This window comes from Oikopleura dioica, chromosome 2, assembly GCF_907165135.1.
Source record: "Oikopleura dioica chromosome 2, OKI2018_I68_1.0, whole genome shotgun sequence".
Taxonomy (NCBI): domain Eukaryota; kingdom Metazoa; phylum Chordata; class Appendicularia; order Copelata; family Oikopleuridae; genus Oikopleura; species Oikopleura dioica.
In genome coordinates this window covers 2,282,616-2,298,496 of record NC_137292.1, presented here as the reverse complement: position 1 = coordinate 2,298,496, position 15,881 = coordinate 2,282,616, and the positions used below count along the sequence as shown (strand labels likewise).

Here is a 15,881-nt window from a genome sequence, read left to right as displayed (position 1 = left end):
ATCGACCAGTTTGTTCAAGGAACCGCTTACGAAATGGAGATTTAATGGGTTCGGTGAAAGTTTCAATAGAGGAGTTAGCATTGAGAAATCTAACCGGGGAGATGCATCAAAACATTTCAAAATAATGGAGGAAAACAAAGCAGGGATCTTTGGTGTAACCCTAATTGCAAATTGCCTATTGGTTCAACTAGCCACATCTGCTTGTTTACCCTCTCAAAGATACAGTACAACATAATTTTCGCTCCCTATCATCTGAAGTAGCTACGGTCTTTGATAAGCCAAGATGCCTTTTTATGTATCAAGTGTTCTCCTCCTTTATCACTTTTTTCCCGAAACAAAATCATACGTCTAAACGACGTTTTTTTATCACTCTCGAGCTTTACGTTCTAAAAATAACAAGAATAAAAAAACTCAAAGTCCGAAAATCGCCAAAAATGAGAAGCCAACCGCAGTGTCCAAACTTTGTCGCAATTTTCAAATCACTGGCTCGGCATTTCGTGGTTTTTAATACTCACACTGCAGAAATGATCTGATTATGTATTCCGACAAATTCAATTTTTTCCTTGTCTCAAACAACGACCGAAAAGTTTAAGTTATCAGGAGATTGCTTTAAATGTCTGTTTATAAGCAAACTCATGCAATTTTTCTTTGGAAAAATCTGAAGTTTAATTTCTAAAAAAATACGAAGAAAAAAAAGTCCTCCCGAACCGGGAATCGAACCCGGGCCGCCGGAGTGAGAATCCGGAATCCTAACCCCTAGACCATTCGGGACTTGCCCTCAGGCGAGAGAGCAAGGTTCAATCATTGTCTCGTTTTTGAAAAAAAAAAACTGAATTTGCTCGATTTTTATTGAAAAAATAATCAATTTTGACAAATAAAAGGGCCTTATTACATTGAAAGAATTTCACTACCAACTCGAATTTCAACGAAACATGAAGAAAAAAGGTCAAGTACACAACCACAGCGATTTGCAGCAAACCGCAAGGTCGCCGAAGCTGCCCTCAAAAACAAATTCCGACGACTTTTCGTGTTCGACGAGTTATTTTGATGTAAATAGCTCCCATCCAGCGCTCAAGATCATCAACTTTCGAAGTCTTTAAAAAATGTCAGTCTATTTTTCATCGAAATTAACCGGATAAAAGCGCTCAAGATTGACTGCTCTAGAACAGACGCTCCAACTCGAGTCCAGCCCAAGATAAGAAGAACGCTTTTCATGTTTTCACATCATTTTCCAAGCGTAATCCACATCTCCTTTTAGAGCAAAAGCTAAGAGCGCTCCATGGAAAAGTTTTTTTCTAAAGCAAGTTTGGGGTATTTATAAATCAGAAGTGAGAAGTCTTATAAAGAAAAATTCAAACAAGAGCTGGAAATCACCTTGGCGCAAGGTGTATGTTTATATTACGGCGACGCCATGAAAATCAACAAACTTTGCCCTTCTTCGACTTAGTAAAAAAAATATTGCTCGGGTAGATTTTGTAAATTACCAGCGACAAGCCATAATCTTCTGCATATTTTCGGAATAAGCACCTGATAAGAGAAAACTGCTACTTAGACCCTGAGTTGACCAGTTTTTTATCGCTAAAGAATGTCTAGTCACAGAAAAAAAGGGGGTTGACGCGAATCAGCATTTAGTCATTTCGCAAAAATGATGATTTCAAAAAACTTTTTGTGGGGCCGGAAATGGTTTTTGTTCTAGAAATGGTAAACAGATGATCGACCCAGGAAATTGTTCCTTATAGTCGGTTCTACTCTAGGCTCAAAGATGAGGCTCGTATCAATACTCTGAAGAGAGTTATCACTAAAATACTATTTATGGCAGAAATGGGACAAAAAATCAGGAAAGTGCAGCAACAACAAAATGCATGTAAAATTTACTGTTTTTGTGATAACTCTCTTCAGAGTATTGATACGAGCCTCATCTTTGAGCCTAGAGTAGAACCGACTATAAGGAACAATTTCCTGGGTCGATCATCTGTTTACCATTTCTAGAACAAAAACGGCGGGTGACAACGTATTTTCCGGTAACCAGCCGGTAAACCGGTAAATCCTGACAGTTATCAGGAGTTAGACCCATCATTCGACTCGTCTCGACGAGCTGAAGAAAACTGCACTAACAGATTTTTTACGATTTCCGGCCCCACAAAAAGTTTTTTGAAATCATCAAATGAGGAAAAAAATAAGGGTGTCACTTCGTTAACTTTGGTAGAAAATCGGGTGAACTAAATCTGCGACCATAAATTGAGCCTTTTTAGATCATCCGAAAAACGACCGTAAAGCTGGATCGGATTGTTTGTAACCCGTGGTTTCAAGCTCTATCAGTTCGTTTTGAAAATTCGCGAATCAAAACTGCCATCAAACGAAGAACCTCCAGGTGGCCGAGTTGCCAAAGCAAAAGATGATCCGAGTGATATTTCTAAATTATTGATAGGTAGTGTTGGCTTTGTGTGCGTTTTCATCAAACGAGGATGGATGATAAGGTCGTGTACGAGTTAGATTAAGATCAAGTTTGGAGCACGGGTTAACGGAGCCAGGGTCAAACAAGACCCAAGATTTGAAATAAACGATGTCGGTAATTTGAGGCTTTTTCAAAAATTTATCAAAAAAAATGAGTTTCTGAAACCAATTTTACTTAATGATTTTCAAAGGAGACTTTGATAAATCTGATTGGAAGAATAAGTTGAATGCGGGCTTTGGATTGGCTGAAAATCTAAAATCACCAATTTATCGATAAAAATGTCAAAAATCTGACAAAAAATCGGAAAATTTAAGAATATTTTCCGTCTCCATTTGGACTGACAGTATTATTATCTAGTCGACAACCTGTCGTCAATTATTTAGCTAAGGGTATCTGGTAATTAAGTCTGGGTGTCATAAAAACAGTGTTTCAGAATTGACAGACATTACTTCAGTATAGTATGAAAACAACAGTTTCCCGCTCACTTCACAATAAAAACTGAATATTTAATAAATAATGACAACAAGCTTTGTTTCTCTTCCTCAGCAAGGAAGCATGAAAGGGCAACTGGATGTCAGATGTTGTCCGAATAGCGCAGATCCGGATGAAATGTTACGGACAATGAGCGGGGCAAAAATAAGCTCCCTAATCCAGTTTTTCCTTCGTTACAGAAATCGATTCAAAAATGTTGCTAGGGGAAAGACAAGTGTATTAATAAAAGAATTAAGATAATCATAAACCGCTAAACTTCCGTTTCTTAACCCTTTCCGTCGAAGATAAAAAAAGTCGGAAGCTCATTAAATGTTTATCAAAAAAATTTTTTCTTTTAGAACTTTGTGAATTGACGTCAAACTGCTTAGATGTCTTATGAAATTTTCACGAAAAGGGGATTTCTGACGATAAAAAATGCAATTTTTTTGATAAAGAAAAATTTGCTTACATCGAAGTTCTTCTGATGTTTTTCGAGGATGATTTGCAACCGAAACAAACCTGTTATTTGGTCGCTAGATTAAGGGTGTTTCGTTACTTTTCGTAATTTGAGAGGCTAGTTCAACAGCATCAACGGCCTGCAATCACGGATTCTTCTATCCCCTCGTTTGTGGCAAAAGAAATGCAATGCTACTATTCTCTTCAAAAAATAATGATGATGAAATTGATTAACGTCATTTCGCGGACCAACAAGATTTCTACAATTAGCATTAATTCCTGTTTTTCAAACGAAAATAAGAGCTTTTCCACTTGGGGGTCCTCAAGTGCCTGTTATCCAAAAAACAATCCCAATTATGGGATTTGGGATTTGTTGATAAGCAGCTTAGGAATTTGGCGAAAATTTCGCAAATTCTGGATTTTCAAAATCATCGAGCCATGGCGAGTTTCGTTTGAAGAAACACTTCAGACGGAATTAACCGATGCGCATTGCTTGGGGATTTTCATACAGATCTTCGGGCTCAATTTATGCTAAATATCAGCTCGAAAGTTCAACTTGCGTAGAGGCTCCCTTAGATAAGGTCGTCACTGTAATAACTCCTAAAGAAGAACGCCCTGAACTGATCTCCCTGAATTATCAACCGCTACTGTAGCAGATACTTTATCTTCGTGTCGTTGAACCTTTTTTATCATTGTCTGCCAGACAAAAAATTATAAAAGGGCTTTTTCAATATAAGAGGATACTTCCGGTATAATTGACGTCAATTTTAGAGCTCAAAATCTTCAATTTTCTAAAAAAAAAATTTCTCTCAAACTCATTTTGATATAATTATCATAAAAGAGTTTAAACTAAAGAGCATCTAATGCTGGATTATCCCTTTGGATTTCCGCCCGGGAGAAGGATGGGAAAACGGAAGTTTAAATGATAAGCGTCATTTTTCTCAAAATTATTTAGAAAGACAACTCTAAAAAATGATAAAAGATAAAAATATTAAAAAAGGGCTCCCCTCCCTTTATTCAGAAGACGATAACCTCGTTTGAAAAACCGGTGTGCACCCCCTTAAATTTCCGTAAAGACCAAAAGAGTTCCCCTTTTTTGCTTATTGAACAATCATTTCCTCGTGCAAACAAAGAGTTACGATTTCAAACACCGTATCTGCCAGGGAACTGTCTTTTCGGAAAGCCGATACTCGGAGGATGTCAAATGTTTTCGGCGGTTTTTTTTCTGTCAATTTTAAACCTCCGCCGCAAAGGATTTCGCCGACACAGTCTATTTTCTTTTCTTTTCCTTCGAGTATGCAAGAGTATTCACACAGGATGCGAGCTTGAGCAAATGGCGGTATGCATATCTGTGGTGTTCAATTTTGACAAGTACTGAAGTACCCAAAACTGGGCGCCGCTCAATAATACCAAAATGACAAGTGAAAAGTGCTTCAAATGCACTTCTGAAAGCCCTTTCAGAAGTACAGAGGGGACGCCCTTAGCGCTAAATTACGTGAACCCTCAATCATCTTATAGAATTTCACCTGCAGTTCAATCGCTTGAGAGAATCTTCTTTTTGAGACAGAAAAACTGCTAATTGCTTAACGGGGGATTCCCTTAAACCCTCCTTGGCCTTGATTTTAACTCTCAAATACTCAAAAAAATATCAAAGAAACCTGCTCTTCTGCCAAATCCGGTATTTGGTCTGGATCCAGCGGATTTATCGACAAGATTTCCGGAGTTAAGACGATGCGATCCAGCTCACAGAGGGAGAAACTTTTTAGTTGATTGATATCGATAGCAAGGTTGGATTATTTTCTGCACCAAGGAAGATCGATAGCCTCTTTAGTTACGCAACCCTCGTTTTTTGATAAAAAATTGATGAAAATCGCCATTTTAGACAAAAAAGATCAAAAAAATTTTCAAAAGAAAATTAAAAAATCCTGAAAACTTCGCTGGAAAATCGTTCTTTTAGAGTGCGTATACCCTTAAAGAACGAAAACCCGCGTTAGGTTTCCAAGAACTACAGACAAAGGGCCTAATTCTCGGCACCCTGTCGAGCCACTTTAGATATATCCGTCCGGTCCCTTATGCAACTCTATTGAGGCTCGTCGCCGGATATGATTTGTATATTCGTCCTTTAATTTCTGGCAAAAGGCGAATTTCGAAAATTCCGGCGGAGAGGACATCCGGTTTTTATTTGCGTGACCTTCTGCTTGGCATCTGTTTCTTGAGCTTTTTTGAAGTTTTTACTAGCTACGCTTCGAAGAAAAACGATGTTCTCAACCTTGCTTTTCTGTCTTTTTGATTGTCAGAATGAAGCTTGTTATGGTATTTTTCACTTTTGTCGAGGGAGAATTTCCGAAGAGTAATTCGAAGAGTTGCTTGATTAGAGATAGAAATGATGATTTAAAAATTTCTTCTATAAATGGTCATTATCCAGAGCCGCCTCTTTGGTGCCTTCCTGAAAAGATCTTCTGGACAGTTCCATACGAAAATGATCTCTTCTGTGACTGGGTAAGGTTATGGTTAGGGTTAAATTAGGGGGATGGTGTCTGGAACCAACAAAAAAAATTCGACAAATTTTGCGTAGGCGGCTACTCGGCTGCTTATCGGCCGCTAAGCCGAATCCAGGCTTCTGATTGGTTGAAAATTTCCATGCAAAATTTGTCGAATTTTTTTGTCGGTTCCAGACACTTCCCGAAATTCGGGTTAGGGTTATGGTTTTTTCTTTTTAGAAAAATTCAAGAAAAATTTTTCTTATTATCTTTTCAGTTTATTTATGACGACTTTGACACTGGCTTTCAAATTTTCATCGAAAAATTCGCCATTGAAAAATTCGACAATTGCGGACTAGATTCTCTTCAATTCACAATTTCAAATGAAAAGTCTCAAATTTACGAATTCATCATTTGCGGCTTAACTGCTCATTTCTTCTCAGAAGCGAGCATCGAATTTGTGGAGAAGAAGAACGAAGAGTTGAGAATTGACGTTTTTAGGCTGCCGATGGGTGGGATCTTTTTTGAAGTGCCACGAAAATCGATGCTGCGGATTTCCTTCAAAACGGACTCCAGTGTCGGATATCATGGCTTCTCGGCGAATATTTTTGAGAAGAAACAATTTCAATTATGGGATGATAGTTGGAAAATAATAAATGCTGGAATTTGACTTAAAAACTAGAACTTTTTAAAATCTTTCTCAATAAAAATTATTATATTTTTCTTCAAACTTTAGTTTTTTTTATTTTTTTACTGGTTGAAACCCTCCAAAACATTTTTATAGCCCTTTTCCCGCAACTATTTCCTTCTCCATTTCCTAGAAATTCCTCTCCCACCCAGTTCGCTTCTACCCTTCCCGCGCTAATAAAAATGCCAGCAGCAGGCTCCATGAAGCCCTGGAGGAAGCAACTAGAGCTTAAACACCCTTTTGATTCGACAAATCGTAAAAATTTTCACGAATTTTTCCTCGTCTCTCATGTCAAAGGTCGACACGTTATTTTCGGAATCGTTTGATCGTAATTACGCCTTCAAGGAATTTTTACCACAGCTCGCGTGAAAGGTTTATTAGAACAAAAAAAAGTTCCGTCGAAAAGTTGACTTTTTTGACCAAAAAATATAAAATTCCAATTTCATAATTGCCAAAATTTTAAGACGATTTGAGGAACCTCTCTAAATAAATACCATAAGAGAACTGTCAATGTTATCTTTTTTAAATTTACTGTATGTTTTCGCTGAAAGAAAATAACATGTATTTATTTTTTCTGAATCAGAAATTCTGAGATTATTCCTTCCGAATCTTATAAATACTCGTAGCTGCAAATATGACATCAAAAATGAAAATTTTACAGATCTATCTAAAAAAAGATAAAAAAAGTGCATTATGGCCCTATATGGCCCGTATGGGACCCATAAGTTTGGCTCTTCGGGATTTTATTTTCAAAGAGAAAACTCTTTGATTCATCATATCCATGCAGCAATTTAATCTTCGAGTCAAATTAAAGAAAATCCCATTTCTTGTTATAAAACTAATCATCTTTCGTCGACCACAAGTTTATCTTCCTCAATTAACCTGGTCATCTTCTTTCCAGATGGCTTCACCGCTGCTCATCATTTTTCCTCCTCCGGCTCTCGAGCTCCCCCGCGCTCCGCCAAAAAGACCAGACAGCGCTCCCTGTGCCGACTCCGTCCGCTTTTCGTCAACTCGATTTTCGAAAATCAGCTTTTTCGCGGCTAAACCTCCAAAAAACGAACACGCGAACGGAAAAAAGTTGAATTGCTACATTTTTCGAATCCATTAATAATTTGCTGACTAAGCCGAAAAAATAACTAAAGAGATAGAAACGAAGAAAAAAGAGGATGACGGTGAAAGAAGAACAAGTAATAAAGAAGAGGAAAGCTCAACACGCGCTGGAAGAGATTTTTGAATCGGAGAAGAAATATGTCGACAAGTTGAATAGCATCGTTGAGGTAAGAACAAAAACCATATTATAACGATTTTTTGATTTTATTTTGATTTATTTTCCTTAAAAGATTGACATAGAATATTTTACATTTCCAGTGACTGGGTCAGAATCATTTAGTTTTGAAGAACGACTTTCCCTCAAATTCGATCAAAATTCAAATTTCGGAAACTCAAAATTTCACCCCAGAAAATTGCAAATGAGTAGAAATTTATTGGTCAAAAAACAATTTTAGGCATATTTTTCGGGGGTCTATCTTGACTCTAACACCCTTAAAATCGCGTTTGAAGTTTACATCTTTTTGCCAAAAACCGATGACTCATCGGCGATAAGCTAAAAAAGAAAAAAAAAAACCATTTTGCTGGATTCTGAAAACCTCTATTTTTGTCAAAATTTTTGGACTGATTCTATCCATCGAAAATACTCACAATCTCCTTTTCGATTTTCCACGGCTCAAAATAAACCATGTCGTCTTTTGCTTCTTTTTCTTTGTTTCCAATCTGTTTTTCCAACAAATCATCTTCATCATCCACCGTTTTTTCTTTTCCAAGTAATTTTCAATTTACTCGATACGTTCCATATTTGTTATTTCAATATTCTATTCTATCGCGCTTCTTCTTTTTTCAATTTTCAAAACAGCATCTTCAGCAAAAAAAGACGAACTAAAACGATTAACTGTCGAAAATTATGATGTTGCATGAAATTCGTTTTTGAGTTTTTTTTTCTGAGTTGGGAGCTGCTTGCTGGTTGAGCATATAAATGCATATTATGCAGGATGACGCGAGGAGTTAACCTTGAAATTAAACCGAGAGCTTAGGGCTGAGCCCCGTTTTACATGTTCTACGAACCGCTGCTTTGTTTGATCAAGGATCATGTGATCAGAGTCTAAGGAGAAGAAAGTTTATTATTACATGAATTCGAGCCGAAAAAAGTGATAAATTTTCTGTTTTCACATTGATACTTTTAAGGCGGAAGCCCTTAAAAATCCACATTTTCAAACGCATTTTTTGGTCAATATAAGGACGTGATACCCTTAATTTTACCCCTTAACAATGTCGAGACTTCTGGAAATGTTTCTTGAGCCTTTTTTCATATTTTAATAATGAGACACCCTTATTTTTTTCTCAAAAACTGTTCAAAATAAAGTTTTTTGGCACGTGACAAGAAAAGATGAATAAGGGGGTAGAAGCAAATAACAGCTGAGAACTGTGACGTTCCGAAAATTTCAAGGGCGGCGAGTTTTTTTCATCCCAGGCACCTTGTGATTACTCTAGAATTCTTGAAACAAGCAGATTGTACAAAGTGTATACATATAATTTCACGGTTAGGGAGGGCTTTATTGGAGGGATAAGGCAATAAAATAATGATCTAAGGCGGAAATTGCTTTTCAAGGCGAAAAATTCCAGTGCAAACCAATCAGATTTCCAGCTTTTTTTTGGTCTTCGCGGTAGCTTTCCTGACTTGGCTTGAAACTTGGCATAAATTTTCGTTCGGAAAGCCGAGTTAATCCTCATTGGATCATATTTTACGTTCACACGTCCCCAGCGTTTTCCGTTTAACCCAAAACCGACTGGTGGCTCATCCTCTTGGCTCAGAAATTTCGGCCGTCAAGTGTAGCGCTCTCCAAAAGCTCGTTTTGGTGACGAGCCCGGGTAATGATCATCCCGTTACCGTAATCGTTACTGTTCAAGAAAACTTATTCATTTTTTGATTACGTAAGGGGTAAATTATGATCGATATTAAATCATGCGAAACGCACGGTGACGGCCTTAATTGACGAAAATTTCGACGGCGCAAACAATGACAAAAAGACTCGTGACGATCTTTCTTTGGGAAAATGTATTTTTGGAAACATTGAACTTGTTCCAGTTAAAAAATAAGGGTGTCACTATGTAAAAAAAAGCTTGAAAACTGGACTTTTCCTTCGAAACCGCTATTTTTCCTCAAAACTTTCTATTTATTTTTTGCACACGAAAAACGACGTCAATTCTGTGTTCAACAACGAACTTCGCTCTGACCAATGTGACACTGACAATGTCAAAATCGTGTCACCAAAACTTGACTTTCTTTCTGCTCAACCTCAAGAGTCAGAAAGCAAGATCAAATTTAGAAAAAAAGAAACAGGTTAACAAGCCTGTTTGTCGTGTTTGGGAAGTGATTTTTTTACAAGGGGGTCAATAAAGGTTGAAAATTTGGGTTTTCTTTTTCGATGGGTAAATATATAAATATTTTGCGAGGAAGGTCAAGAAGCTTGTAAAAAACTGAGTTTTTGACTATCAAGATTCTTGATCGGCGGCCTAAAAATGCATTTCGCACCTGTTCCTCGCGCTGATGGGTTAAGGTGATATCTCCCAGTTCCAGTGATTTGGTTTTATCATTTCTAGCGCTGGGGCTGTTTAGATTTGAAACAAGAAGGTATTATTTCTTGGACCGGGAAAGGGAAGTGTTTTGCGGTTTTCGTAGGGGCTAATTTAATGAATTTAGTTATTAACCTGTTCCGTAAACGCGGTCCAAAAAGACCCCTATTTCGTAAAAGCTCCGTTTCAAGACAAAATTGAAACTTTTGAACTTTTCTTTAGAAAGACCCAATTACAGTAAAGAATTATGTGAATATTCCCGTGAATTATTTGTCTCGCCGCAAATCCGCTTCTCTGTGATTTTGATCCTCTTTGCCTCGCCACGGGAGTTCCGTCGGCACATTTGACTTCAAACACGTGTGAATGGTGTTCTTCCCCAATCGCCTTTATATTTTTTATATTTCGATTTATGCCCCTCTTTTGTTTCATTAAAAAAACAAGGTTTTCTATCCTTCCGGGACCAAAAAATAGACCCAATAGAATTGGAGTTTGCCGGACATGTAAGGGTGTTTCCTCAGTAGAAAAGGGGCTTGTACGCTTGTAAAATCCTGTTTTGGGTTTCCGTGCTCTCTCTTTGCTTACCCCTTACGTCTTGGGTTCAACGAAGAGCCAGGGTTACCGCCATAACATTACGCTGGGGGTTTTTGACTTACGAGTTTCGTCAGCTCAGCTGAATCACCACTGTTGGAGGTTTCGCGGTCCGGGAAAAAATCGACCAACTTTTTTGTCACGGAGCTTGTTTCCCCACTCGAATTTTGATTCATTATTCTAGATGTTTTTATTATAAAAAGTACTGTCTTAGTAAAATCTTAAGAAATGCGAAAAACACCTTGATAAGGAGCGAATTTGACACTTTTGACAACCTGTCAAGAATAAAAAATCATCAGCGAGGAGATGATACGATCTATCGTTGAATTCAATACATGGAGCGTATTAAGGGGATACACGTTGCAAAAACAATCACTTTTTTCAAAGTCATTAGACTCGCACAATATAGATCTTTTCTTTGCTTTGAGATTTTAAGGGGGGACACCTCGTTAAGCTCATTTTTTAAGAGTTTCTTAAAGCAGTGACGCCCTTATTCTTTTCCCCCAAAAATATATAAGGGCGTCACTTTCTTAAATTTCCCTTGAACTCGACTAATACGATTGTGAACTTCCGACTTATAAAATTTCATTGAGCAAAGCAGTTTCAGATTTCCTAATCGACCATAATCGCTCTGGCGGAAAAGCTGACCGAAAACTCCGCCCGCCAAATGGGCCGGAAAATCGGGCAGAAATCGCTCAGAAAATGAAAACAGGAAGTTCCGGTTGGTTTTCTTTTGGACGATATTATGCAAATAAGGTTCACTTTCAGATCCATGCTTATCCGGCTCATTGCGTAATTGCTTGGTCGATGTAGAGGGTATATCCTTAATTAATATGCATGCGGTCTGATATTCGCATTCTGTTGAAATATTCACGCAATGAAAAAATGCAGAATTTCTTCTCAGAATTGCATTTTTCGATCTAAGAACGAAAAAGGATTGAAATCAGAAACCGCCAGAGATTAATTTTCATCCCCTTGATTTGAATGATTTCAAGTCATTTCAAATTCAAGCGGATTTATTTTGCAAATTGTTTCTGTTATTTCATGATAAACAGAAACGACACCTGTTTCTTCTTATTTTTGAATTAGCCACGTGATCGTCGAAGTCGAAACTATCTCAATATTCGAATCAAGAGATGGTATAAATAATAAACCATCAAAAAAAAGTGGAGTGACAACACACGTTGGTTTTTTTCGAGGACGCACATGTGAGTTGCCACATGTTGCGTCTTTTGTATGGGGATTTTTGCCCAACAAGTAGGCGCAAATACTCGACTCGAGGGGAGAAAGAGTAGGTACTTGGAGAGCTGGGCATAATGGATGATTACATAAGTAAGGGGGTTTAAAACAGCTTCCTTAGCTCATTTTACCGGGTTTAAGGTTTTAAGGGGGTGGACATCGATAACAAAAAATTTCTAAAAATTTGTATTTTTAGCAAACTTACGCCCTTAAATTTGACAAAAATGGGAACACATCATCATTTTTACATTAAATCCGCATAAAATACTGTCAAATACTGTATTTGAAATACACGTCGGCAGTATCCTTAAAAATGCTTCTTTATTGCCTTATCACCTCATTTAGCGATAACACACGTACGGCAAAGCCGCCTGCCTTTAGCGTAATACCTTTCGCTCGAAAACCAATAGTCCCTATCCTTATCGCCCGTATTTTTCTCGGCGGTGCCCTTTTCCAGTGTCCTCGAGAGAGAGCGAGCCCAAGATTTGCGTCGACGCGGGTCTCTTATCTTTCCGCGAGTTTTGACAGGCGCAGTCGAGTCCGGATATGGGACCTATATGTGGCTCGTTTTCAAAGAAAGGATCGGGGAATTTGGGGCAGATAAATATTGATATTTTGACAAGCTCTTTCTCTTTGATACTTTTTTCAAAGAACAAAGTCTTTAATTAAGGGTGTATCTGTCTAAAAAGAAATTTGCTTATATTCATAGTGATACCCTTATTTCTTCTTTCAAAAAGAAAATTGGTCAAAAGAAAGGACTTTTGGCCGTAAAAGTTAAAATAAGACATAATCCTTCCACATTTCAATTATCGAGTTGGATACCCTTACCTCACGTTCCCCCTAACAGTGGCAGCTCCCTTGTCTGTCTGTAGACTTGTCTTCTTATATCACGTGACGATAATTTCGAGCTCAAGTCGAGCTCAAATTATCAAGTGACCGATAATTTGGAAATCCCCTTCTGAAAAACAATTTCGCAAATCATCGTCGCCAATTTACCACAAATCACCCATGAAAAATGCAAAAATAAGTCTTTAATTGAGAAGCCAAAAGATTTTTAGACAGCCGGACTTCCTTTTCGCAAATTTGCGCGTAGCCGAGATTTGTTTTTTTTTCGTAGATTTTTATCAAAAATTCAAACAATACATTTTTAAGAGATAACTTTCTAAGCTCGACTCTTTTCTGAAACAGTGGTCATGCTTATCCACCGTGAATAATGCATTCATGCAGGAAGTGGGGATTTCCCACGTGATATGTATAAAAAATTGAACCCCACTTTCCCCTGTGTTTATTTAGCTGGGTCACCAAAATACTCAAGTGGTTGGTTTCCGCGGTCGAGAGTTTCATAAGGCCTGAGATTTTCTTCAGAAGGGGGGTAAACAAATTTCAACCCCTGTAAACAAGTAGCGTTTTCTCTCGAAGTTAACGTAATGATACCCTTATTTTTAATCGAATCGCCTCTAGTTCATCTGATAAAAAAGGGATAGGCGAAAACCGTAACACTCTAATAAGGATAAACAATAAAAAAGCCCGGCTCGATTGCAATCTGAACCACGTATACCATACATAAAACAAGATTAAGGGCGTCAGCGTTGTTTCCTCCACAATACAGAACACGTGTTCTATTTATTGCATCTAAGTAACTCCCAACAAACGCTACTACCGGTAGTAGAACTCCTTATTTCTACATTTCTATTTGAAGATTTTCGCTTGTTCGATGTTTTCGCGGTAGATGAGTCGGAATAAGTTTTTGTCTTGTCTTGGTTGAACGCAAAAACGTGGGTAGTACGATTGCGGGATGATAAATTCGCGAGAGCCCGGGCATTACTGTTACCGAAAGTATGTTTTTAAAGGTGCGCCAACGAGGCCAATTTTATTGATAACTATTCTTTGTTGAGCATTTTTGTCCTGACGTATCATTATCTTCATCAAATGTTTCTTCATCTAACCCTTCATTTTAGTCATTGATGATGCCCGCCCTCCAGAACTCCTCCGTCTTCTCTTCTTCCGAAATCGCCCTCCTCTTTGGCAACATCGTTGAACTGCGCAACCTCCACTCAAAGATGTTCTCTAAATTCGCCGATTCCGACTCCCAGCAGCCAGAAAAGCTGGCGAAGATCATTTCCGAAGAACTCCCTCAATTCTCCATCGCCTACCATCAATACTGCTCCAACTTTCCCCGCGCAACTCGACTTTATTCAAAAATTCGAAAAAATTCCAAAATGAATTTTCAAAACGCGAAATGCGATTCAAGCTCAACTCTTCGCCGGATTTCCAAGAGCCCGTCTGAGTAAGTCATTATTATTTCTTATTCATATATGCTCGCTGATTATAAAATTGATGATGGGGTACTTTGAGAGGGGATTTTTCTTCGTGAGAGATCGAAATAATCTTGCAAAGTACCCCCTGCTTGAGGGTATCAAGTGCGATTAAGAAGGGAGAACATTGCAATAACGTTTTTTCTTAGTCAGAGTAATTTGATTTAGTTCGAACAAATTAGTTCATCAGTAAACAATAAACCTTTGTCAGCAATAATTCGAGGAAAAAATAAATTTTTATTTAAATTTTTTCGAATAATTTATTCTCAAATAAAATCTAAAAATTCTATTCCGAAAATAACCCTCTTGAAAATTGAGTCAGAGGTTTTTCCCTAATTTTTGAACACTCTCTCCTTCTCTCGCACTTGATAATCTCAACCCAAACCGCTTTTAAATCGCTTCTTTCAGTTCCATCTCGAGTTCCTCCCTCCCTTCTCCCTCAGATCGCTTGGAGAACTCATCCTTTCCCACCTTGCGCCGGACAAATACGCTTTTATTCCGCTCCACTTCTGCAGTTTTTCGCCGCCACACGCTCACATCTGGCAAGTCCGTCCAAAATCTCAACGAGGCTGGGGCTGGAAATACAGTCAATTTCTTGAAGAGAAAACTATCGCCGAGAAAGTCAAGTCCTGGAGGACTTTTTCCCTTGAAAAAGGAAGATCCTGAGATTTCACGAGCAAATCTGCAGTGCGAATTTCTCCAAAAATCGCTGGAATCATCAACGACTCTCGATTCGGCGTTGCCCCTCATCGCATTTTTACTGGAACCGATTCAGCGGGTCATGAGATATCCTCTTCTCCTAAAAGGGCTTTCAACAGCTCTAGAATCGCCGATTCCAGAAGTAAAAAAGGCAATAGAAGCAGCAGACAAGCTCGCCAGCATCACCAACATCACACAGCCCAATTCCACTCGCCCGGGGGCAGAAGAAAAAGAAAACAAGGAAAACCGCTCTCCAACAGGATCAGAAGTCTCGATCCCCGCATGCGTCCCAAAACCCGATAAAAAGCGAAAAAGCTTCGAAGTCGTCTGCCAAGCCGCTGTCAGGCTTCTTCGATCAAGATAATAGCTCAAAATTCATAAAAAACTGTGAAAATTTTAAATTCAAACTGTATAAAAAGAAACAAAAACGAAAGTAGACTGGGTTCAGAATTTTGCTTACTGTACTACCGCACATGATTAAAACTGTAAATTAAATAAAATTTCTTTAACAAAAACTTGCCATAGTTCCTTTTTTAACCTGTTGGCGCATGAGGATCATATTTTGCCAGGGCAGCGAGAAAAGAAAAGTCAGCGAGAGTTGAAAATCCAGTTATCAAATTTTGACTTCTGTTTTGTAAATGGGCAGATTTATGGACTAAGACGGAGATTTGCAAAAGCCGGATATTACTAATCTTTTACTTATCCTTCTCAGAAAGCACGTGTAACGGAAAGCTAAGACTATCGCCACCATACAAACTAAACTTTACTTACAGCCTATTTTTTAAAACTTAATCTCACTTCAACAATGTTGAACTTGTGCGTTTGTTACAAGAAGGAAGAGAAAAGTCGTTATCAGCTCC

General features: G+C 38.1%; 1 protein-coding gene and 1 non-coding gene across 2 annotated transcripts; one reads left to right on the top strand and one right to left on the bottom strand.

The window, feature by feature from the left end:
* Window positions 1-699: 699 nt before the first annotated feature.
* On the bottom strand, window positions 700-771 carry TRNAE-CUC (transfer RNA glutamic acid (anticodon CUC)). The gene has a single exon. It is a non-coding gene; the product is annotated as a tRNA-Glu (tRNA).
* Window positions 772-7,573: 6,802 nt separating this feature from the next.
* Window positions 7,574-15,535, top strand: LOC145696580 (uncharacterized). The gene is made up of 3 exons (XM_081773644.1): window positions 7,574-7,830; window positions 13,966-14,294; window positions 14,731-15,535. The coding sequence occupies exons 1-3, from the start codon at window positions 7,720-7,722 to the stop codon at window positions 15,383-15,385; spliced, it is 1,095 nt and encodes a 364-aa protein (XP_081629770.1). The 5' UTR covers window positions 7,574-7,719; the 3' UTR covers window positions 15,386-15,535.
* The last annotated feature ends 346 nt before the right edge of the window (window positions 15,536-15,881 follow it).

Excerpts from the sequence above, each read along its gene's own strand:
- LOC145696580 (XM_081773644.1), top strand. The coding sequence starts at position 7,720 with ATGACGGTGAAAGAAGAACAAGTAATAAAGAAGAGGAAAGCTCAACAC. Across the intron at positions 7,831-13,965 it reads AGTTGAATAGCATCGTTGAG|TCATTGATGATGCCCGCCCT; the intron begins GTAAGAACAAAA and ends CCTTCATTTTAG. Across the intron at positions 14,295-14,730 it reads ATTTCCAAGAGCCCGTCTGA|TTCCATCTCGAGTTCCTCCC; the intron begins GTAAGTCATTAT and ends CGCTTCTTTCAG.